This window comes from Bombina bombina, chromosome 1 (genome assembly GCF_027579735.1).
Source record: "Bombina bombina isolate aBomBom1 chromosome 1, aBomBom1.pri, whole genome shotgun sequence".
NCBI lineage: Eukaryota > Metazoa > Chordata > Amphibia > Anura > Bombinatoridae > Bombina > Bombina bombina.
In genome coordinates, this window is record NC_069499.1 from 1221965163 (window position 1) to 1221988327 (window position 23165).

Consider the following 23165-nt stretch of genomic DNA (forward strand, 5'->3'; position numbering starts at 1 on the left):
GAGGGACTATATGGACAGCTCTTGCTGTGTGCTCTCCTTGCCTTTCCCTGTGGGGGAGGAGAATATCCCACAAGTAATGGATGACACCGTGGACCGGACACACCAATGTTGGAGAAATATAATGTAGGGTTCGGTGATGTTAGGGGCAGCAGATTAGGGGTTCATAACTATAATGAAGGTGGCGGCGGTGTCCACAGTGGCGGATTAGGGTTTAATAATATAATGCAGGTGTCGGCGATGTCGGGGGCGGCAGATTAGGGGTTAATAAGTGTAAGATTAGGGGTGTTTAGACTCGGGGTTCATGTTAGGGTGTTGGGTGTAGACATAACTTTTATTTCCTAATAGGAATCAATAGGCTGCGTTAGGAGCGTTATAGTGCTTTTTTGCAGGTGTTAGGTTTTTTTTTCAGCCTGCTCTCCCCCATTGATCCTTATGGGGAAATTGTGCATGAGCACGTTTTAGCAGCTCACCACTAACATAAGCAGCGCTGGTATTGAGGTGAGATGTGGAGCTAAATTTTGTTCTTCGCTCACTTTTTTGCGCTTAACGCCGGGTTTCTAAAAACCCGTAATACCATCACTGTCTGTAAGTGAGCGGTGATCATAAACTGCTCTTTAGCACCGCACATCTTCTAACGCAAAACTCGTAATCTAGGTGAATGTGAAGACAATGTGCAGCCTAACAGCCAGCCTTAAATAATAATGTTTTGCACAGTATTGGCTCAGAGTATAACCAAAATTGAGAGCACCTGTGTTTAGCACAGGTGAAAATACAATTAGTCAAATACACATTTGGCAGTTTTTTTTAAGTTTCATGATATTGCATTTGAAATTCTCAGACTGCTAGAACTGGTTTTGGCTCAACATACAAGTAAAGACTCAGAGCCATGTGTTCAAATCCCCCCATGGCCCTAATGTTTGGAATACCTCACAAACCTTTTCTTTTTCTTTTTAGTCTGAAGTCTTGGTTCATGACATGTAAAAGATACACAGAAAATACATGTAGTATGTATGATCCTAATTTGTTAAAGTAACACAGAAAGTTTCAAAACATAATAAGAATTTATAAAATCACTGGTGGAACTAAATGTATTAAAATATAAAATGGAAAGTGCAAAGCTAAAATGTAATAATACTGACAGGACTCAATCTGAAGTGTTAGGTAATGTAAAATAAAATGCACAAAGTATAAGTGTAACAAAACTCTCTTATCATGCAGTGCTTTATTGCACTGGACTTGTCTCTCCTTCAGATACAGAAAGGAGAAAGCTCTCACAGTGCTGGAGAGTTCCGCACTTTTTCTTTGAGCATTTAGTGAGTTCAGCCCCTGTGAAATCTGCACTACAATTTCTCTCCAAGCAGGAGAATCTTTGATCATCAGACCCAAGGGGCCTATTTATCAATGTGCGACTGACATGATACAAAGTAGCATATCATGTCCACCACACATCGATAAATGACGACAGCATACACTGTCAGCATTTATCATTGCACCAGCAGTCCTTGTGAACTGCTGGTGGAATGCCGCCCCCTGCAGATTTGCAGTCAATCGGCCGCTAGCAGGGGGTGTCAATCAACCCGATCGTATTAAATTGGTTTGATTTCTGTCTGCCGCCCCAGAGCAGACGGACAAGTTATAGAGCAGCGGTCTTTAGACCGCTGCTTTATAACTTCTGTTTTATACGGAGCTTGATAAATATGCCCCTAAAAGAGAACTTCAAGCCATTCTACTAATTAATCTGAATGAAGTTGGAGATTTTCATTGGACATGAATTTTATTGATGACATCAAGGGTCACCAAGTTGCAAGTGTAGCTCTATCAACCATGTTTATTGTAGGCTTTCATGTAATCTTGAGTAGTTTATTGCACCAACATAATGTTGCATCAGGGGCAGATCTACCATTGGGGCAGAAAGTGCAGTTCTGGGGGGGTTATTGCAGCCAGTGTATACAGAGGTGTGGGCAGAATGTGTACAATCCTAATGCAGGGGGACTTTTTATTAGTGCAGGTTTCAGGTCCTTTTTATTTATCCTCAAAATCATTATACAGAGCAGCATTTACATTATTACTATTGCTTACTACTGATTTACTTTTGTAGGTCTGCTACAGATTTTTGTATTTAGACATACTCCAAGGGTATGTTAATGTGCACAGTATTCATTGATGTGTAGGAGATGTAAATTTGCTTGGGGAGGCACCTAATAAGATAATTAAGCATCCTTTACAGGAAGCTAAGTATGATCATTTGACTTCTGTACCACTTCTGATTGATTTAGTTTAAATCCAGAGCTTGTGATATTTTTCCAATTGCTCCTGCATTGATTCAAATACATCATGCCAGAAAAGCAGTTAAAGTTCCAGAAAAAAACGGCAAAAATAATAAAATTGTATCCAGTGTCTAAAACTTTGGATCTATTTCTACCTTACATAACATAACAGCAATGTTGGTGCTGCTGTTAATGCCCAGCTGTCAAATTATTGCAACTCTGCTGCAAGCATGGAAAGCTTTTTTCATCAGCTGAGATATCCCTTCAGAAAGAATATTACAACATCAATTTCCAGTTTTAAAAGGGCAGATTCCTCATTTATTGGAATTTCTTCAAGATTTTTTTTAACCTCTCCTCAGGTGCCTCAAAGGATAGCCATTACATAATTAGTTAGGCAGCCAGGAGAATACCCACATAGTCTCCACTTAGCAGCGGGATATTATTATGTCCCTTTACTGTTTAAGCTTGTTAGAAGAGATTCAGAGCATGTTTATCCCAAGCTTGTCACATATCCCTTATATAGCCTCCTAGACTAACATGAGCTTTACTTGTTATGTTGCTACTGTGAATTTAGAAGTATTGCTAAGCAATAATCTAATACCATATTCTAATACTGTGTCAATTTACTTGTGCAGTCTATATAGCTGTGTAGAACACATTTATACATTGTTTTGAATCTTAGGCCATATTATGTCTACTGCCTGGGTAAACTGGGAAATCACAGTCATGCTATCTACTGGGCAGCCTTCAGATATCTACTTGTATACCATTGTTTACATTATAGGCTTGGTGCTTTAACGCACCTACTGGATGTTTTTTTCTTATATGAGTATATGAAGAAATATTCTAGATCTGATCCTGGATTACAGTAAGCCTCTTTTATTGTCAGCAGGTGTCTGTGGTGAAAAGTGAAGAAACAAAGCTTCGTCATGAGGATGTGAGCCGGCTCCTGTATGAGGTCCAGACCCTTAGGGGACAACAGGAGAACACAGAATGTCAAATGCAGGACATGAAGCAGTGAGTCAATGGGCAAAGAGTAACAGAAGAAGCCAAAACACTGCATCAGTATTTAATGCATATGCACTGAAACCAATTAGTAGTACTAGCTGTGTAACAAACTATAATCATTACATAATCACAAATATAAAAAGCATGAGTCACACTATGTTCATTCTTTCTTGCAGGCAGAATGAGGTCCTGTGGCGGGAGGTAGTTTCCCTCAGGCAAAACCATTCCCAGCAGCAGAAGATTATTAATAAGGTCAGCACTTCCTTTCGCCCATTCAAAAGCACATGAATTTAGCTCTCTCACACCTGATCACTGTACATATGAGGGGGCCAGACTGGGAAAACACATACAGAGGGAATGGAGATAACACAGAACAGAGAGAAACTGGACAGGATACCGAGAGGGAGGTACTGGAGAGAATAAAACAGAGAGAGATAGAGTGAATACAACACAAAGGGAAGGAAGAGAGACTATAGAGAAGGACTTTAGAGATCAAAACAGAAAGAAAGGAACTAGAAAGAACAAAGAAACAGAGGGGCCGGATATTATACAATATATATATATATAGAGAAAGAGAGAAAGAGAGAGAGACTAGAGAGAAGAAAACTGAGGCTTAAAACATATATTGACTTTGTGCCTGATTAAGGAAAATCTTACTGGGTAGAATACAAAGATAGCAGACTGGGAAGAATATAAGAATAGGACAGGATTTTGGGAAATAAATGTAGTATGGTTAGACTATTTTGATAAACACTGCTAAACATTGTGTGTAAGGAGAATATGAGCAATGCTTGATTAGCTATGATGAAAATACGAACATTTGAGAAAAAATGGACGAGCTTTTCACAAGATTATCAAACAGCAACACACAAAGTAGACATGTGCGTTTTGTTTCGTTCCAAATTTAAATTCGGACAAATTTGTCAAATTCGGCGATTTGGATCGATTCGAATTTCCGAATTACCATAGCACCGAATCTAACGAATAAATCCAAATTAGTTCAGATTTATTCGTAACATTCGGATGGCCATGGACTAATCACAATTACACTAGTATTGTACTGTATATTAGGTTATATCACTCTGCTATGGGTTACACCTAATATTACAGTACATAATACTAGTCTAAAACACAGCACATCCCACCTAACACATACCGAACTTCCGAATTTACGAATTTAATCCGAACCGAATACATCCGAATACATCCGAATTTATTCAAATCCGAATGAATCCGAAACAAATGCATTCAAATGTATCCGAATTCTAATCGATCCGAAAATGAAATTCGAAAACATCCGAATTGATCCGAAACGAACCGAAACAAATTTTTTTCGCCGCGCACAAGTCTAACACAAAGAACAGAACTAGTATATGTTTGGAACATTTTGGGTAAAAGGAAGACTGAGATAGAGAGTGACAGATTACAGATGGGAGAGAATGCTGGAGAGATGTACAGAGAGAAATCAGGAACCAGATTATAGTTGGAATTCAGGAATATGCAATAATACAAAATCCAATTAGGGAAAATAGAGAAAATGTAGGAGTAAGTTATAGTGATGTAAAGCATACAGGACTTTGTTGTAACAAAACATTAGCTAATAAATTGATATACAAAACGGTCAGAGAAGGTGAGGTGCAAGTGTAACAAATAGCACAAATATGGGAGAATGAGACAGATAGATGGCCGTACTGTATTGTAGAAAAACTGTTGACATGGGTTATTGTAAGTAATGGGTGTGAAACCAAAGCGCTGTGATATAGAGAATGCAGGATTAGGGGCCGATTTATCATTGTCTGTCCGACATGATACACTGTAGCATATCATGTCGGACAGACATTGCTAAATAACAACAGCATACACTGTCAACATTTAACATTGCACAAGCAGTTCTGGTGAACTGCTTGTGCAATGCCGCCCCCTGCAGATTTGGGGCCAATCGCCCGCTAGCATGGAGTGTCAATCAACTCTATCAAATAGGATCGGACGGATTGCAGACCGCAATCTCAGAGGCTCAGGATCAGTTATGAAGCAGCGGTCTTAAAACCGCTGCTTCATAACTGCTTTTTCTTGGCGAGCCTGAAGGCTAGTGCCGAAACCGGGGTATCAGGGGCCATTCGTCCCATCAGCCTCTTGTAATACAGACATAGGGCTTTATGATCAAAAATTGCTGGCATCTAGAGAAATCACACAATATTTTTAGAGGCTTTTTTTGGGCTCTACATAGAGAGATAAACAGCTCATAAGCTAAAATTTGCATTTCTAAAATTGTCTGAGGGACCTCATAGTACAGATGAGACTTAGATAATGTCACCAGAGTGGGGAGCGTTAGGTCATCGGGCCCATAATGAGAGAATATGTAAACAGGGTATAGACTGGGGTTTAGAAAAAATGCTACCTGTGTATAGAGGGAACACAGGGCTGAATATATAGGACTGGATTACGTACATAGGACCTGATGAGCAAAAACTCACTGGCATGGAGAGAAATCGCACCTTATACTGTAATGTAGGAGTCTCTCCTTCACATAAAGAATACAGCTTAGGGACAATATCATGTCTCAAGATACAATTTGTGCATTTATTTATTTTTACAGGGCCTTGTTGTATTGACAAGACTTCTTAGATCATCTCGTCTGAGGGGCGAGCTTTAGACCATCAGGCCCATAGGGAGAGACTGTGACGTAGAAAGAAAATAGAACCAGGGTATAAGCTGGAATGGGGTTTATAGTGAATGCAAGACTGGTGTATAGAGGGAACAAAAGGGGGGGATATACAGGGAAACAAAGAAATAATGTAAAAATAATGTAAAACTGTTATATATAGAAACATGTACAGGGTGCATAAGAGAATACAGTATTTCATTTTGCATATAATGTATTAGTGTGGTTTAACAGGAATATAATAATGAGTGTAGTGAAAAATGCATTACACTAGAATGCAGAACGGGGATATAAATAGAAGGTGCAGGGCAGACTGCGGTATAAGAAGAATGCAGGGCTGGGGTATAGAGAGAATACAAATGTGGGTACAGTGAAAATGGAGTAATTTGGAAGAAATATATCAGGATTGTCACTACAGTGCTGTTGAAGTTATCTCAAAGCCAGTGCTGCAGTATACACATACACACACATACATACACATACACATACACATACACACACATAAATACACATACACATACACACACATACATACACATACACATACACACACACACACACATACACACACACACACACACACACACATACACACACATACACACACGTACATATACATACACACACATACACGCACACATATACATACACACACATACACACACACACATACACATACACACATACACACATACATACACACACATATATACACATACACACACATACATACATACACATACACACACACATATGCACATACACACACATACATACATACACACACATATATACACATACACACACACACACACACACACACACACATACATACATACACACACATATATACACATACACACATACACACACACATATATACACATACACACACATATATACACATATATTATATATATATATATATATATATATATATATACACACATACACACACATACATACATACACATACACACACACGTACACACATATATATATACACATACACACATACATACACATACACACATACCTACATACACATACACACACGTACATATACATACACATACAACCACCCACATACACACACACACATATATACACATACACACACATATATACACATACACCCACCCACATATACACATACACCCACACACATACACATAAACACACACACACACACATGTATATATACAAGCAGACACACATACTACACACATACAAAACATGCACATACATACAAAACATACACACACACATATATACTCATATGCACACACACACACATACATACACACACATGCACACACACACACACACATACTACACACACACACATACAAAACATGCACACACACATACACCTAAACACATACACCTAAACACACACACATATACACACATACAAAACATGCACACACATGCGCACACACACATGCATGCACATACACACATACATGCACACACATAAACATACATACATACACACACATACACACATACATGCACATACACACATACATGCACACACACATAAACATACATACATACACACAAATACACACATACATGCACACACACATAAACAAACATACACACATCCACACAAACATATACAAGTACATACATGCACATACATACACATATACACACACACATAAACATACATACATACACATACACAGACACATACATACACACACATACAGAGGTAATTTTAAGTAACACAGTATTGACCATTATAACTTATTACAAATCGTAACTCAAACTCTTTTTCATCCAACATATACTTTCAGTAAGGTCTAAAGGTTAAGACTTTTGTCACACATATGTCAGGCTTACATTTCCCCTGAAGGAATTTTAATCTCATGTAGGATCTTTTGAAATAACCTGTTGTCTTGAAGCTCATGTTTTTCTGTGTTTTTGCTTACAGGGTCAGAGTTCAGATATTCATAAATGTGAGATCTGTAACTAACACCTGATCTGTTCTTTTCCCTGGTAGTTAATCCAGTTTCTGTTCGGACAACTGCCTCCTGGCCCCACCAGCACTGGAATAAAGAGAAAGATGTGAGTGCCTGGGGTAGGAAGCCCTTTACACAAAGCCTACCCACCCACAGAATCACAAGCTCAGCGTGGCCTGAATGCAGGTCACCTGACCTTGTCACCCTGGTGATAGCGCTGAATAGACCTGCTGAGTCAGATCTGCTGACCGCTGGCTTTCAGAGACTGTTTTAAAAAAGAGCCCTCTCAGCTCTGGCTTATTGTAGGGGCTGAAAGAGATGGGAGATAAAGAAAGAGGGAACATGGGCTAAAGTACAAGATCCCAAACAGTAAAGAGTGTGGCATATAGCGGGCATTTTTTTAAAAGGGTGCAAGTAATGAAACTGGCAAAGTTACAAAGAATATATTTATTTAATTTGTATATTAAACAAAGTATTGGAGCAAGAAACTGCATATATAACATTGACAATCAAACTACAATTACTGTTTAGCTGCTGAAAACCCCCCAAATTAACCTAGCCACTAAAAAGCATGTACATATATAGATGCTTGCATGAAATGGAAAAACAAGATAAATATAGAAAAAGTTGATCCAAAGTAACTCTTTAGAACAAACTCTTAGGCCTAAATCACAATCTATTGGTGATTTTGCTCTTTTTTTTAAAAAAAAATTTTTAAGGATATATATTAGAAATATCCAGAAATATCATACACATCAACTCACATACAATATTATATAAGAGATTAATCATATGTATCTATACATGAGTACAGAACAGATATAACAATCATAGTACAATATAAGCAACAATTATAAGAAGTACCAACAAGAGGTGTAGGTATTAAATTAAACCGTATAGTAGGTTAGACTTACCAGAATGCAACAAGATATAATCTCTAAAAGGCACTCATTAGCTATATCATCCTCATTTTTACTTGGGGTAAATTGCCCTCCTCAATCTAATGAGGCCATTCTGGGGTCTTGTTAAACTAGAAAATGACAATGTGCAAATGTGAAAATGTGCAAACTGGGCAAGCAGATCAAGTAACAATAAAATAGTAAATGATATCAGGAACCTAGTTAAATAACACTCTAATTAAATCAAAGGAACAAGTCATGCCCATCATTTAATAGGGATCATTTATTCTAATCTAGGGAAAATTGAGTCTAGCAGCAGCAAAATAATATGTTAAATATCTCTAGGGTCTTTAGCAATATGTACTAGGACCTGGTCTTAACACTTCTCTTCTGGTGCTAGAGGGAAATTTAGCTGACGGTAGGGTAATTGTCAGTCCTGTAAAGGGCCCTGTTCTAATGAGTGAGGCAAAGCTATTAAGAAAATAGGCTGCAAGTTGTAGCTCAGAAAGTAAAATGTACAGGGCATGGAGTTAATATTTCTTTTAAGTTACACCTGGCTCTGTGTATGTTAGAGCACAGAGATGAGCCATTATCTATTTAGATTATTATGGGTATATTTATCATAGTGAGAGCGGACATGATACGATGTAGAGTATCATGTCCGCTGCAGCATTTATCATTGCACCAGCAGTTCTTGTGAACTGCTGGTGCAATGCTGCCCCTGTTACATAAAACTCATAACTAAACTGTTACAAAGTACACTAAACACCCATTAACTACCTATTAACCCCTAAACCGAGGCCCTCCCACATTGCAAATACTATATTAAACTTATCAACCCCTAATCTGCCGCTCCCGACATCGCCGCCACTAATACAATTTATTAACCACTATTCTGCCACTCCCCAACATCGTCACCACTATAATAAAGTTATTAACCCCTAAACCGCCGCCCTCCAGCATTGCAAACACTATTTAAATATTATTAACCCCTAATCTTCCGCCCGCCCACATCGCCCCCACTATACTAAAGTTATTAACCCCTATTCCACTTCTCCCCGCCACCACTATAATAAACCTATTAACCTCTAAACCGCAAGCCCCCCACAACGAAATATACTAAATTAAACTATTAACTCCTAAACAGAAAGCCCCCCACATCACAATAAACTAATTTAAACTAGTAACCCCTAAACCTAATGCCCCCCCTAACTTTATATTAAAATTACATTTTCCCTATCTTAAATTAAATTAAAATTTACCTGTCAAATTAAAAAAACGAAGTTTAAACTACCCTTTAAACTAATATAACTATTAAACTAAAATTAAACTAACTACCAATTAAAGAAAACTAAAATACACATTTAAAAAATCCTAGCACTACTACAAAAATTACAAAGTATCTAATTACAAAAATAAAATATAATAAATTACAAAAAATAACAAACACTAAATTACGAATATAAACAAACGAAATTATCAAAAATAAAAAAGAATTACACCTAATCTAATAGTCCTATAAAAATAAAAAAAAAACACCCAAAATAAGAAAAAACTAGCCTACAATAAACTACCAATAGCCCTTAAAAGGGCCTTTTGTATGGCATTGCCCTAAGTTAAACAGCTCTTTTACCTGTAAAATACCCCCCAACAGTGAAACCCACTACCCAACCAACCCCCCAAAATAAAAAAAACCTAACTCTAACAAAAACATAAGCTACCCATTGCCCTGAAAAGGGCATTTGTATGGGCATTGTCCTTAAAAGGGCATTTAGCTCTTTTGCATTGCCCTGAAAAGGGCATTTAGCTCTTTTAAGACAAGCCCAAACCCTAAACTAAAATAATAACCCACCCAAAAAAGTTTAAAAAATTCTAACACTAACCCCCGAAGATCCACTTACAGTTCCTGAAGTCCGGACATCCAGGCGGCGAGAGGTCTTCATCCAGGAGGCTCCATCTTCATCCATCGCATCTTCTTCATCCCTGCAAAGGCGGAGCGGTCGATGCGCAGAGGCGGAGGTCTAGGCGAAGGTCCAAGGCGGAGGTGCAGGCGGAGGTCGATCAATCTGGTGTGGAGGTCCTCTTCATGTGATTGTCCACCGTACACTGAGGATTGAAATGCAAGGTACCCCTTTTATACTGGGGGTACCATTGCATTCCTATTGGCTGAAAAAGGATTTAAGCAGCCAATAGAATGAGAGCTGCTTAAATCCTATTGGCTGATTTGAACAGCCAATAGGATTTTAGTATCCCTAATTCCTATTTCCTGATTCAAATTTTTCAGCCAATAGGAATGCAATGGTACCCCCAGTATAAAAGGGGTACCTTGCAATTCAATCCTCAGTGTGCGGCATACGATCGCATAAAGAGGACCTCCATGTCGGATCAATAGGCCTCCGCTTTGGACCTCCGCCTTGGACCTTCGTCTGGACCTCTGCCTTGGACCTCCACCTTCCCGCATCGACCGCTCCACCTCCGCAAAGATGAAGAAGATGCCGGTCCCGCAATGGATCAAGATGGAGCTGCCTGGATGAAGATGCCGCCTGGATGAAGATGGAGCCCCCTGGGATGAAGATCGTTCAAGTGGGACTTCAACAACTGTGAGTACCTAAAGAGAGGTTAGAGTTAGGTTTTTTAAAGTTTTTTGGAGTGGGTTTTTTTTTAGATTAGGGTGGGCACTCTTAAATGAGCTGAATGCCCTTTTAAGGGCAGCAAAAGAGCTGGATGCTCTTTTCAGGGCAATGCCCATACAAATGCCCTTTTCAGGGCAATGGGTAGATTAGGTTTTTTAGATAGTTTTTTTTTATTTTGTGGGTTTGGGGGGGGGGGGTTTGTAATGTTAGTGGGTCCTTGTATTATTTTTTTTTCTTCAAAAAGAGCTGATATATTTAGGGCAATGCCCTACAAAAGGCCCCTTTAAGGGCTATTGGTAGTTTATTCTAGATTAGGTTTCTTTTATTTTTTTTATTTTTTTTTAAATGGGTATTAGAATAGGAATATTTTTTATTATTTTGGATAATTCGTTTGTTATTTTGTGTAATGTTTTTTTTTTAGTTTTGGGGTGGGTTTTTATTTTTAGATTAGGGGTTTCATAAAAGAGCTGAATGCCCTTTTAAGGGCAGGAAAAAGAGCTGAATGCCCTTTTAAGGGCAATGCCCATAAAATGCCCTTTTCAGGGCAATGAGTAGATTAGGTTTTACTTTGTTTATATTTTGTGGGTTTGGGGGGTCGGGGTTTATATACTGTTAGGGGGTATATGTTTTTCTTTAGTAGAAAAATAGCTGTTATCTTTAGGGCAATGCCCTACAAAAGGCCCCATTAAGGGCCCTTGGTAGTTTATTATAAATTAGGCTTTTTATTTTGGGATGTTTTTTTTAACAGGGTATTAGATTAGGAATAATTTTTATTGTTTTGGATAATTTCATTTGGTATTTTGTGTAATGGTAGTTTTTTTTTTATTTTTTGTAATTTTAGTGTTTTTTATTTTTTGTAATGTTAGGTTTTAGTGTAAGGCCGCTTAGGTTTTATTTCACAGTTAAGTTTGTATTTATTTATTTTTTTGTTTCAAAAGAGCTTTATTGATTAAATCACAGGTTTACAATGTTCACAACCATGCTTCCATTACATCATAAAGTAACATATAATTGGGTGAACCAGAACATGCATATATATTGCTCTCTTTTTCTTTTTTCATTTTAAACAGTTTGTCTTGCTTCAAAGGATTAAATAAAGTAAACTTCATGCATAATTTTTTTGTGAAAACCTATGATTTCTCAGCCTCACGCACAGCTGTGTACCTAAAGAAAGCGACATTCCACTAGTGAGAACGATAGAATAGGCATAGAAAAGGGAAGATAGAGAGAAGAGAGAGAGAGAGAAAAAAAAAAGGGGGGGGGGAGGGGAAGGAACATAGAATATCCTTCCCTCCCTCCCTCCCCTCACCTCTTAAATAGTACCGCTCCAGATTGCCTGGATCATCTCATGGGTATCAAGTTTATTTATTTTGAGATGATATCTTTCTAGAGTAATGAGGTCCAGGACCTCCCTCCTCCATTCCTCCATTGTTGGAACTGATTGGGTTTTCCATCTTTTAGGTATAAGTTTTTTTGCTCCTGTAATCATTATCAACATGAGGGCCAATTTGGCCGGCTCTTTGACAATTGGTAAGGAGCAAAACAGTATACTTTCCATAGTATTTGATATGTGAATGTTCAGAACGTCTTACATGACGGGGATAATTTTTGTCCAATAGCTGCCCAACTTGGGGCATGACCACCATATATGTGACAGTGAGCCTTCTTTGCCGCAGCCTCTCCAGCAGGAGCTGCTCAACGAGGGGAAAATTCTGTGAAGCCTGACCGGAGTAAGATACCAGCGGCTTAAGAGCTTAAAGTGTATCTCCTGTATATTAGCGGAGACCGAGGAGCGTTTCATGAGCTCGAAGGCCCTCAGCCATGTATCATCTTCTATTTCCTGGGGCAACTCCTTGCCCCAAGAAAAAGTATAAGTTGGGAGTGGTAAGTCAGCGTCAGAGGAAATTATTTTGTATAAGATGGATGTGAGGTGTCTTGGTGTGTTTGGGAGGGTGCAAAGGCTCTCAAAAGATGTGGGTTCTCTACCTAGGTCATCCCTGTTTTTATGATGGGAGATATAGTGGAGCAGTCTGTTAAAGTTGAGCCACGCGGAAAATATTTCCCCGTGGACCTCTGCCATTTGGCCCTGCGTTTTAAATGTGTTATGCTCTTTAAGGAAGTGCATGGACCCTGTACCGAGACTATAGGGGTGTTTGATACGAAAGCCCAACCTCCAGTATGGGAGGTCAGGATTTTCTATAATCGGTGTGAGGGGGGAGTTCCTAGAGGAGATGTGAGTACTTGTTGCTAAAGTTTTGTCCCATACAGCCAGCGTTTCTGAAGTTATAAGGTATTTTGAAATTTGCTTCGGCCTGCTAGCAGGATGTATCCATGCCGTAGTCCCTACATTGTTCAATGTAAATATTTGCCTGTCTAAGTGTATCCAAGCTTTATCTGGTTTGTTATGTGACCATTCTACTACCCGCTGTAGGAAAATCGATCTTCTGTATGCCTCTAAATTTGGCAAACCTAACCCTCCTCTACTCCTAGGTAAGTACATGGTTTTCTTTGGTACCCTGGGTCTGGTGTTCGCCCAGATGTAGCGTTCTATTGTAGTTTGCAGTTTTTTAATATATCCTTCTGATAATGGGATAGGTAGTGCTTGGAGGAAGTAAAGAATTCTAGGAAGGATATTCATCTTAAAGACTCCTATCCTTCCTAACCAGGAGATGGGTTTGTTCTTCCAGCAGGAGAGGTCCCTTACAATGTCTTCTCTCAAGGGAATGAAATTATGTTTAAAAAGGTCCTGTATACATGGTGTGAGGTGTATCCCCAAGTACTTAAGTCTAGAACGGGCAATTGGAATCGAATATTTTTCATGTAAGGTAGTTATATGTTGTGGGGGGGTATTGATGTTCATATGTTCGGATTTATTTAAGTTGAGGAGGAAGTTGGAGGCTGCACCATAAGACTCCAGTTCTTTCAGTAGTAAGTTTGTATTTATTTTAACTAGGAAGTTACTAAATAGTTAATAACTATTTACTAACTAGTCTACCTAGTTAAAATAAATACAAACTTACCTGTGAAATAAAAATAGGGGTTGATAGATTTATTATAGTGTGGGCGATGTTGGGGTGCAGGGGAATAGGGGTTAATAACTTTAGTATAGTGGCAGCGATATCGGGAGCGGCAGATTAGGGGTTAATAGATTTATTTAGGTGGCGGCGATATCGGGAGCGGCTCATTAAGAGTAGAAGTTAAAAATGACTCTAGCCTAACCCTATTTTCAGATTATTGTTTGTGTGGTGAGAAAGTACCCTAGTCAATGCTTTAATCTGGAGGACTCCCGAGACAAGAAATCCCAAGAAATTGACACAGTCCCAGACTAGAGTCTATCTGTAGGTTGTGACATAACATTTAAACACATCTCCTCATATTCAATATAGGACTCTAGGGCAAAACCCATCTCTCATCATAAGGAGCTGGTCTTACTAACCTTCCTGTTATCAGCCTGTCTCCCATGATCCTTAATGGTATCAGAACCAAGTAAATGGTGGCAGATCCCTACGGAGTATGCGGTTGGAGGGTGGTCTATTTCATTGTTGTGAATCAGCAAAGATTTTGAATAATATAAATAACCATTAATTAACCGATAAAAACGGTGTTACTAGCAGGAGCTCATGAAGTGAACGTCTGACCTCTTTGGTAGTAAGCTCCGCCCCATCCTTTTCAGTTTTTATAGGGGACACGCCTCCATGCCCTTTAAGTCAAAGCATGGTGCATTTCAAAGTGCTTGCACCTACATTATTTTTAACGTGTGAAACAAAATGAGCACTTTTGACTGTAATAATAATGTAGGTACAATCCTGTTTCCTATAAAAAAATGAAAGTGCAATCTTGTTTAATAAAATAAAAAATTAGTTAACACAAAAAGTGATAAGCACTTGAAATACACCTTGAATCTAAGCTAAAATAAACATAAACACTTAGAGCCAGATTACAGTGCATTGCAAGCACCGCCAGAAGTATACTTTTAAGGTGCACAGGATAGCGTGCGTATTACAAGTCAAAAGTAAAATGTTTGTGTGTGAGTGAAAGCCAATGTGTGGTAACTTCAGATATTGTGACAGCGCTAACTTCTCCCCATAAACTCCCCATAAACTATAATAGAGAGCGCAAACTGAAACTTATGAATATTTTACATTCCAACATTCTTCACATTGATCTAAATTACAAGTTGTGCGGTACAGCTATACTGCTGAAAAAATGGCATTTGCGAGCGGAATAGTCAGCTCACCCGTATTACAAGTTGCGGCGGTAAGGCTATACTGCAAGCGTTTTAGTATATACCGCAACGATCCATTGGCTTTTGAGTGTGGAATATTCAGCTCACCTTACAGGTTGTGCGGTCTGGCTATTCCGCTAGCGTTATAGTTTATATCGCCACGATCCATTCCGCTATAAAAGACCAGTAGTTATGGATTTCACAAAACTCATAACAAAAATGTTACAAAGTACACTAACACCCATAAACTACCTATTAACTCCTACACTGCCACCCCCCTGCACTGCAAATACTATAATAAATCTATTAACCCCTAATCCGCCGCACACCCACATCGCCAACACTAAATGTAAGTATTAACCCCTAATAAGCCACCTCCCGCATCGCCAACACTAAATAAACCTATTAACCCCTAAACCGCCAACCCCCCACATCACTAACACCTAAATAAAACTTTAAACCCCTAGTCCGCTGCCCCCCACATCGCAAATACTACACCTATTAACCCCTAAACCAGCAAACACCCACATCGCGACTACCTAAATTAAACTATTAACCCCTAAACCTAACACCCGCTAACTTTAAATTAAACTTACAATATACCTACCTTAAAATAAATAAAAACTTACCTGTGAAATAAAAAAAACCTAAGCTTAAACTATAAATAAACCTAACATTACTATTTAAAAAAATAAAATATACCAAAAATAAAAAACCTAAATTATAAAATTAAAAAATCCTAACACTACTAAAAAAAGAGCCTAACATTACAAAAAATAACAAAGTCTAAAATTAAGAAAAACATAATTTATGCTTACCTGATAAATTCCTTTCTTCTGTTGTGTGATCAGTCCACGGGTCATCATTACTTCTGGGATATAACTCCTCCCCAACAGGAAATGCAAGAGGATTCACCCAGCAGAGCTGCATATAGCTCCTCCCCTCTACGTCACTCCCAGTCATTCGACCAAGAATCAACGAGAAAGGAGAAACCAAGGGTGAAGTGGTGACTGGAGTATAATTTAAAAGATATTTACCTGCCTTAAAACTTCTGTTATGTGTGATCAGTCCACGGGTCATCATTACTTCTGGGATACCAATACCAAAGCAAAAGTACACGGATGACGGGAGGGATAGGCAGGCTCATTATACAGAAGGAACCACTGCCTGAAGAACCTTTCTCCCAAAAATAGCCTCCGAAGAAGCAAAAGTGTCAAATTTGTAAAATTTGGAAAAAGTATGAAGCGAAGACCAAGTTGCAGCCTTAAGCCACAGCTCTAGTAGAATGAGCTGTAATTCTTTCAGGAGGCTGCTGTCCAGCAGTCTCATAGGCTAAACGAATTATGCTACGAAGCCAGAAGGAGAGAGAGGTAGCCGAAGCCTTATGACCTCTCCTCTGACCAGAGTACACGACAAACAGGGAAGACGTTTGTCGAAAATCCTTAGTTGCCTGCAAGTAGAACTTGAGGGCACGAACTACATCCAGATTGTGTAGAAGACGTTCCTTCTTTGAAGAAGGATTTGGACACAAGGATGGAACAACAATCTCTTGATTGATATTCCTGTTAGTGACTACCTTAGGTAAGAACCCAGGTTTAGTACGCAGAACTACCTTGTCTGAGTGAAAAATCAGATAAGGAGAATCACAATGTAAGGCTGATAACTCAGAGACTCTTCGAGCCGAGGAAATAGCCATTAAAAACAGAACTTTCCAAGATAACAATTTTATATCAATGGAATGAAGGGGTTCAAACGGAACACCCTGTAAAACGTTAAGAACTAAGTTTAAACTCCATGGCGGAGCAACAGTTTTAAACACAGGCTTGATCCTAGCTAAAGCCTGACAAAAGGCCTGGACGTCTGGATTTTCTGACAGACGCCTGTGTAACAAGATGGACAGAGCTGAGATCTGTCCCTTTAATGAGCTAGCCGATAAACCCTTTTCTAAACCTTCTTGTAGAAAGGACAATATCCTAGGAATCCTAACCTTACTCCAGGAGTAACCTTTGGATTCGCACCAGTATAGGTATTTACGCCATATCTTATGGTAAATCCTTCTGGTAACAGGCTTCCTAGCCTGTATCAGGGTATCAATAACCGACTCAGAAAAACCACGTTTTGATAAAATCAAGCGTTCAATTTCCAAGCAGTCAGCTTCAGAGAAGTTAGATTTTGATGTTTGAATGGACCCTGTATCAGAAGGTCCTGTCTTAGAGGTAGAGACCAAGGCGGACAGGATGACATGTCCACTAGATCTGCATACCAAGTCCTGCGTGGCCATGCAGGCGCTATTAGAATCACTGATGCTCTCTCCTGTTTGATTTTGGCAATCAATCGAGGAAGCAGCGGGAAGGGTGGAAACACATAAGCCATCCCGAAGTTCCAAGGTGCTGTCAAAGCATCTATCAGAACCGCTCCCGGATCCCTGGATCTGGACCCGTAGCGAGGAAGTTTGGCGTTCTGGCGAGACGCCATGAGATCTATCTCTGGTTTGCCCCAACGTCGAAGTATTTGGGCAAAGACCTCCGGATGAAGTTCCCACTCCCCCGGATGAAAAGTCTGGCGACTCAAGAAATCCGCCTCCCAGTTCTCCACTCCCGGGATGTGGATTGCTGACAGGTGGCAAGAGTGAGACTCTGCCCAGCGAATTATCTTTGATACTTCCATCATTGCTAGGGAGCTTCTTGTCCCTCCTTGATGGTTGATGTAAGCTACAGTCGTGATGTTGTCCGACTGAAACCTGATGAACCCCCGAGTTTTTAACTGGGGCCAAGCCAGAAGGGCATGGAGAACTGCTCTTAATTCCAGAATGTTTATTGGCAGGAGACTTTCCTCCTGATTCCATTGTCCCTGAGCCTTCAGAGAATTCCAGACAGCGCCCCAACCTAGTAGGCTGGCGTCTGTTGTTACAATTGTCCAGTCCGGCCTGCTGAATGGCATCCCCCTGGACAGATGTGGCCGAGAAAGCCACCATAGAAGAGAGTTTCTGGTCTCTTGATCCAGATTCAGAGTAGGGGACAAGTCTGAGTAATCCCCATTCCACTGACTCAGCATGCACAATTGCAGCGGTCTGAGATGTAGACGTGCAAAGGGTACTATGTCCATTGCTGCTACCATTAAGCCGATCACCTCCATGCATTGAGCTACTGACGGGAGTTGAATGGAATGAAGGACACGGCATGCATTTAGAAGCTTTGTTAATCTGTCTTCTGTCAGATAAATCTTCATTTCTACAGAATCTATAAGAGTCCCCAAGAATGGAACTCATGTGAGAGGAAAAAGAGAACTCTTCTTTTCGTTCACTTTCCATCCATGCGACCTTAGAAATGCCAGAACTAACTCTGTATGAGACTTGGCAGTTTGAAAGCTTGAAGCTTGTATCAGAATGTCGTCTAGGTACGGAGCTACCGAAATTCCTCGCGGTCTTAGTACCACCAGAAGGGCACCCAGAACCTTTGTGAAGATTCTTGGAGCCGTAGCCAATCCGAATGGAAGAGCTACAAACTGGTAATGCCTGTCTAAGAAGGCAAACCTTAGATACCGGTAATGATCTTTGTGAATCGGTATGTGAAGGTAAGCATCCTTTAAATCCACTGTGGTCATGTACTGACCCTTTTGGATCATGGGTAAGATTGTCCGAATAGTTTCCATTTTGAACGATGGAACTCTTAGGAATTTGTTTAGGATCTTTAAATCCAAGATTGGCCTGAAAGTTCCCTCTTTTTTGGGAACCACAAACAGGTTTGAGTAAAACCCTTGTCCTTGTTCCGACCGCGGAACCGGATGGATCACTCCCATTAATAACAGATCTTGTACACAGCGTAGAAACGCTTCTTTCTTTATCTGGTTTGTTGACAACCTTGACAGATGAAATCTCCCTCTTGGGGGAGAGAATTTGAAGTCTAGAAGGTATCCCTGAGATATGATCTCTAGCGCCCAGGGATCCTGAACATCTCTTGCCCAAGCCTGGGCGAAGAGAGAGAGTCTGCCCCCCACTAGATCCGGTCCCGGATCGGGGGCCCTCGGTTCATGCTGTCTTTGGGGCAGCAGCAGGTTTCCTGGCCTGCTTGCCCTTGTTCCAGGACTGGTTAGGTTTCCAGCCTTGTCTGTAACGAGCAACAGCTCCTTCCTGTTTTGGTGCAGTGGAAGTTGATGCTGCTCCTGCTTTGAAATTCCGAAAGGGACGAAAATTAGACTGTCTAGCCTTAGCTTTGGCTTTGTCTTGAGGCAGGGCGTGGCCCTTACCTCCTGTAATGTCAGCGATAATTTCTTTCAAACCGGGCCCAAATAAAGTTTGCCCCTTGAAAGGTATATTAAGTAATTTGGACTTAGAAGTTACATCAGCTGACCAGGATTTTAGCCACAGCGCCCTACGTGCCTGAATGGCGAATCCTGAGTTCTTAGCCGTAAGTTTGGTTAAATGTACTACGGCCTCCGAAATGAATGAATTAGCTAGTTTAAGGACTCTAAGCCTGTCCGTAATGTCGTCCAGCGTAGCTGAACTAAGGTTCTCTTCCAGAGACTCAATCCAAAATGCTGCCGCAGCCGTAATCGGCGCGATGCATGCAAGGGGTTGCAATATAAAACCTTGTTGAACAAACATTTTCTTAAGGTAACCCTCTAATTTTTTATCCATTGGATCTGAAAAAGCACAGCTATCCTCCACCGGGATAGTGGTACGCTTAGCTAAAGTAGAAACTGCTCCCTCCACCTTAGGGACCGTTTGCCATAAGTCCCGTGTGGTGGCGTCTATTGGAAACATCTTTCTAAATATTGGAGGGGGTGAGAACGGCACACCGGGTCTATCCCACTCCTTAGTAACAATTTCAGTTAGTCTCTTAGGTATAGGAAAAACGTCAGTACTCGCCGGTACCGCAAAGTATTTATCCAACCTACACAATTTTTCTGGTATTGCAACAGTGTTACAATCATTAAGAGCCGCTAAAACCTCCCCTAGTAATACACGGAGGTTCTCCAATTTAAATTTAAAATTTGAAATATCTGAATCCAATCTGTTTGGATCAGAACCATCACCCACAGAATGAAGCTCTCCGTCCTCATGTTCTGCAAGCTGTGACGCAGTATCAGACATGGCCCTAGTATTATCAGCGCACTCTGTTCTCACCCCAGAGTGATCACGCTTGCCTCTTAGTTCTGGTAATTTAGCCAAAACTTCAGTCATAACAGTAGCCATATCTTGTAATGTTATCTGTAATGGCCGCCCAGATGTACTAGGCGCCATAATATCACGCACCTCCCGGGCGGGAGATGCAGGTACTGACACGTGAGGCGAGTTAGTCGGCATAACTCTCCCCTCGCTGTTTGGTGAAATTTGTTCAATTTGTACAGATTGGCTTTTATTTAAAGTAGCATCAATACAGTTAGTACATAAATTTCTATTGGGCTCCACCTTGGCATTGGAAAAAATGACACAGATATCTTCCTCTGAATCAGACATGTTTAACACACTAGCAATAAACTTGCAACTTGGTTACAATCTTATTTAACAAAAACGTACTGTGCCTCAAAGAAGCACTAAACGATTAAATGACAGTTGAAATAATGAACTGAAAGACAGTTATAGCATTAATCCTTAAAAACAACACAACTTTTAGCAAAGGTTTGTTCCCATTAGTAAAGTAACAATAATTAAATTTGAAACATAAAAATTACAGAGCAACGTTTTTAATCACAGTCAATATATAAGTCTCACAGCTCTGCTGAGAGAATCTACCTCCCTCCAAAGAAGTTTGAAGACCCCTGAGTTCTGTTAGAGATGAACCGGATCATGCAGGAAATACAAGAGTAACTGACTGGAATTTTTTGATGCGTAGCAAAGAGCGCCAAAAACGGCCCCTCCCCCTCACACACAGCAGTGAGAGAGAAACGAAACTGTCACAATTAAAACAAGCAACTGCCAAGTGGAAAAATAATGCCCAAATATTTATTCACTCAGTACCTCAGAAAATGCAAACGATTCTACATTCCAGCAAAAACGTTTAACATAATAAATACCTATTAAAAGGTTTAATGTACTTTTAACAGAGTAATTCCGGTGAAATACCATCCCCAGAATACTGAAGTGTAGAGTATACATACATGTCATTATAACGGTATGGCAGGATTTTCTCATCAATTCCATTCAGAAAATAAAAACTGCTACATACCTCAATGCAGATTCATCTGCCCGCTGTCCCCTGATCTGAAGCTTTTACCTCCCTCAGATGGCCGAGAAACAGCAATATGATCTTAACTACTCCGGTTAAAATCATAGTAAAAACTCTGGTAGATTCTTCTTCAAACTCTGCCAGAGAGGCAATAACACGCTCCGGTGCTATTGTAAAATAACAAACTTTTGATTGAAGTTATAAAAACTAAGTATAATCACCATAGTCCTCTCACACATCCTATCTAGTTGTTGGGTGCAAGAGAATGACTGGGAGTGACGTAGAGGGGAGGAGCTATATGCAGCTCTGCTGGGTGAATCCTCTTGCATTTCCTGTTGGGGAGGAGTTATATCCCAGAAGTAATGATGACCCGTGGACTGATCACACATAACAGAAGAAAATAAAAAAAATAATAAACAAAATGATCCAAAATAAAAAAATAAACCTAATCTAATACGCCTATAAAAACAAAAAAGCCACCCAAAAATAAAACCATCCCCTAATCTAACACTAACACTAACCCCTAACAGTACAACCTAAAAAAACCTAAGCTACCCATTGCTCCTAAAGGGGCATTACCCTCAGAAGGGCAATCAGCTCTTTAGTGCCCATAAACAATAAAAATAGACCTTATCTAAAGAACCCCCCCCCCCCAAAAAAAAAAAACCCTCTATAGCTTGTTCTATGTCCCAGTTGCCACCTGGGAGTAGCTTCTTTCTGCCCAATTGTGCTTTTCACAGAGGAAAACGTTCATGTAGTATATCAGTCTAATCCTGCCGACATGGTCAGTCTAGCCCAGAAATACCAGGCAAATCTCCTCTGAACAAAACGGCAACCCCAAACGATCGTCGATCATTTCAGCCTTCTCTAGGCCTCATCAGTGAGGTGCAGCCATATCCCTCTAACCACATTGGGCAAGGAGTCTACATCTGGTTTCCCACATCACTCTAAGATAGACTTTCCCATAGGGTCATATTACATATGCAAAACAGAAAGAGTTCTGCATTTATTTTAAATAGAAAAACTATAAACTACTACAACTACACAAAAAAGTATGAGCCCTATTTGTCAAAGTTACACAGAAATTGTCAAAGCACAATCAGAATTTGTAAAATCACAAATAAAATACAAAATAGAAAGTGCACAGCTTAAATTTAACAAAGCTTAAAGGACATAATTTGAAGTATAAAGTAATATAAAATGCAAAGCACAAAGTGAAAATCTCATAAAGCCCTCATTTCCTGCAGTGCTATATTGCACTGGGCATGTCTTTCCTTCACATCAAGAAATGCAGAGATATTAACTGCTCCTGACTGGATAACAGCTTGTAAAAC

At 39.8% G+C, this 23165-nt stretch overlaps 1 protein-coding gene across 1 annotated transcript in view; it reads left to right on the plus strand.

The window, feature by feature from the left end:
* The window catches only part of HSF4 (heat shock transcription factor 4), a 328795-nt gene that overhangs the window by 217978 nt on the left and 87652 nt on the right, over positions 1-23165 (plus strand). Inside the window, exons 4-6 of the mRNA XM_053700352.1 lie at positions 3160-3284; positions 3452-3527; positions 7949-8013. Coding sequence (XP_053556327.1) covers positions 3160-3284; positions 3452-3527; positions 7949-8013 — 266 coding nt within the window. The remainder of the gene's footprint in view (positions 1-3159; positions 3285-3451; positions 3528-7948; positions 8014-23165) is intronic.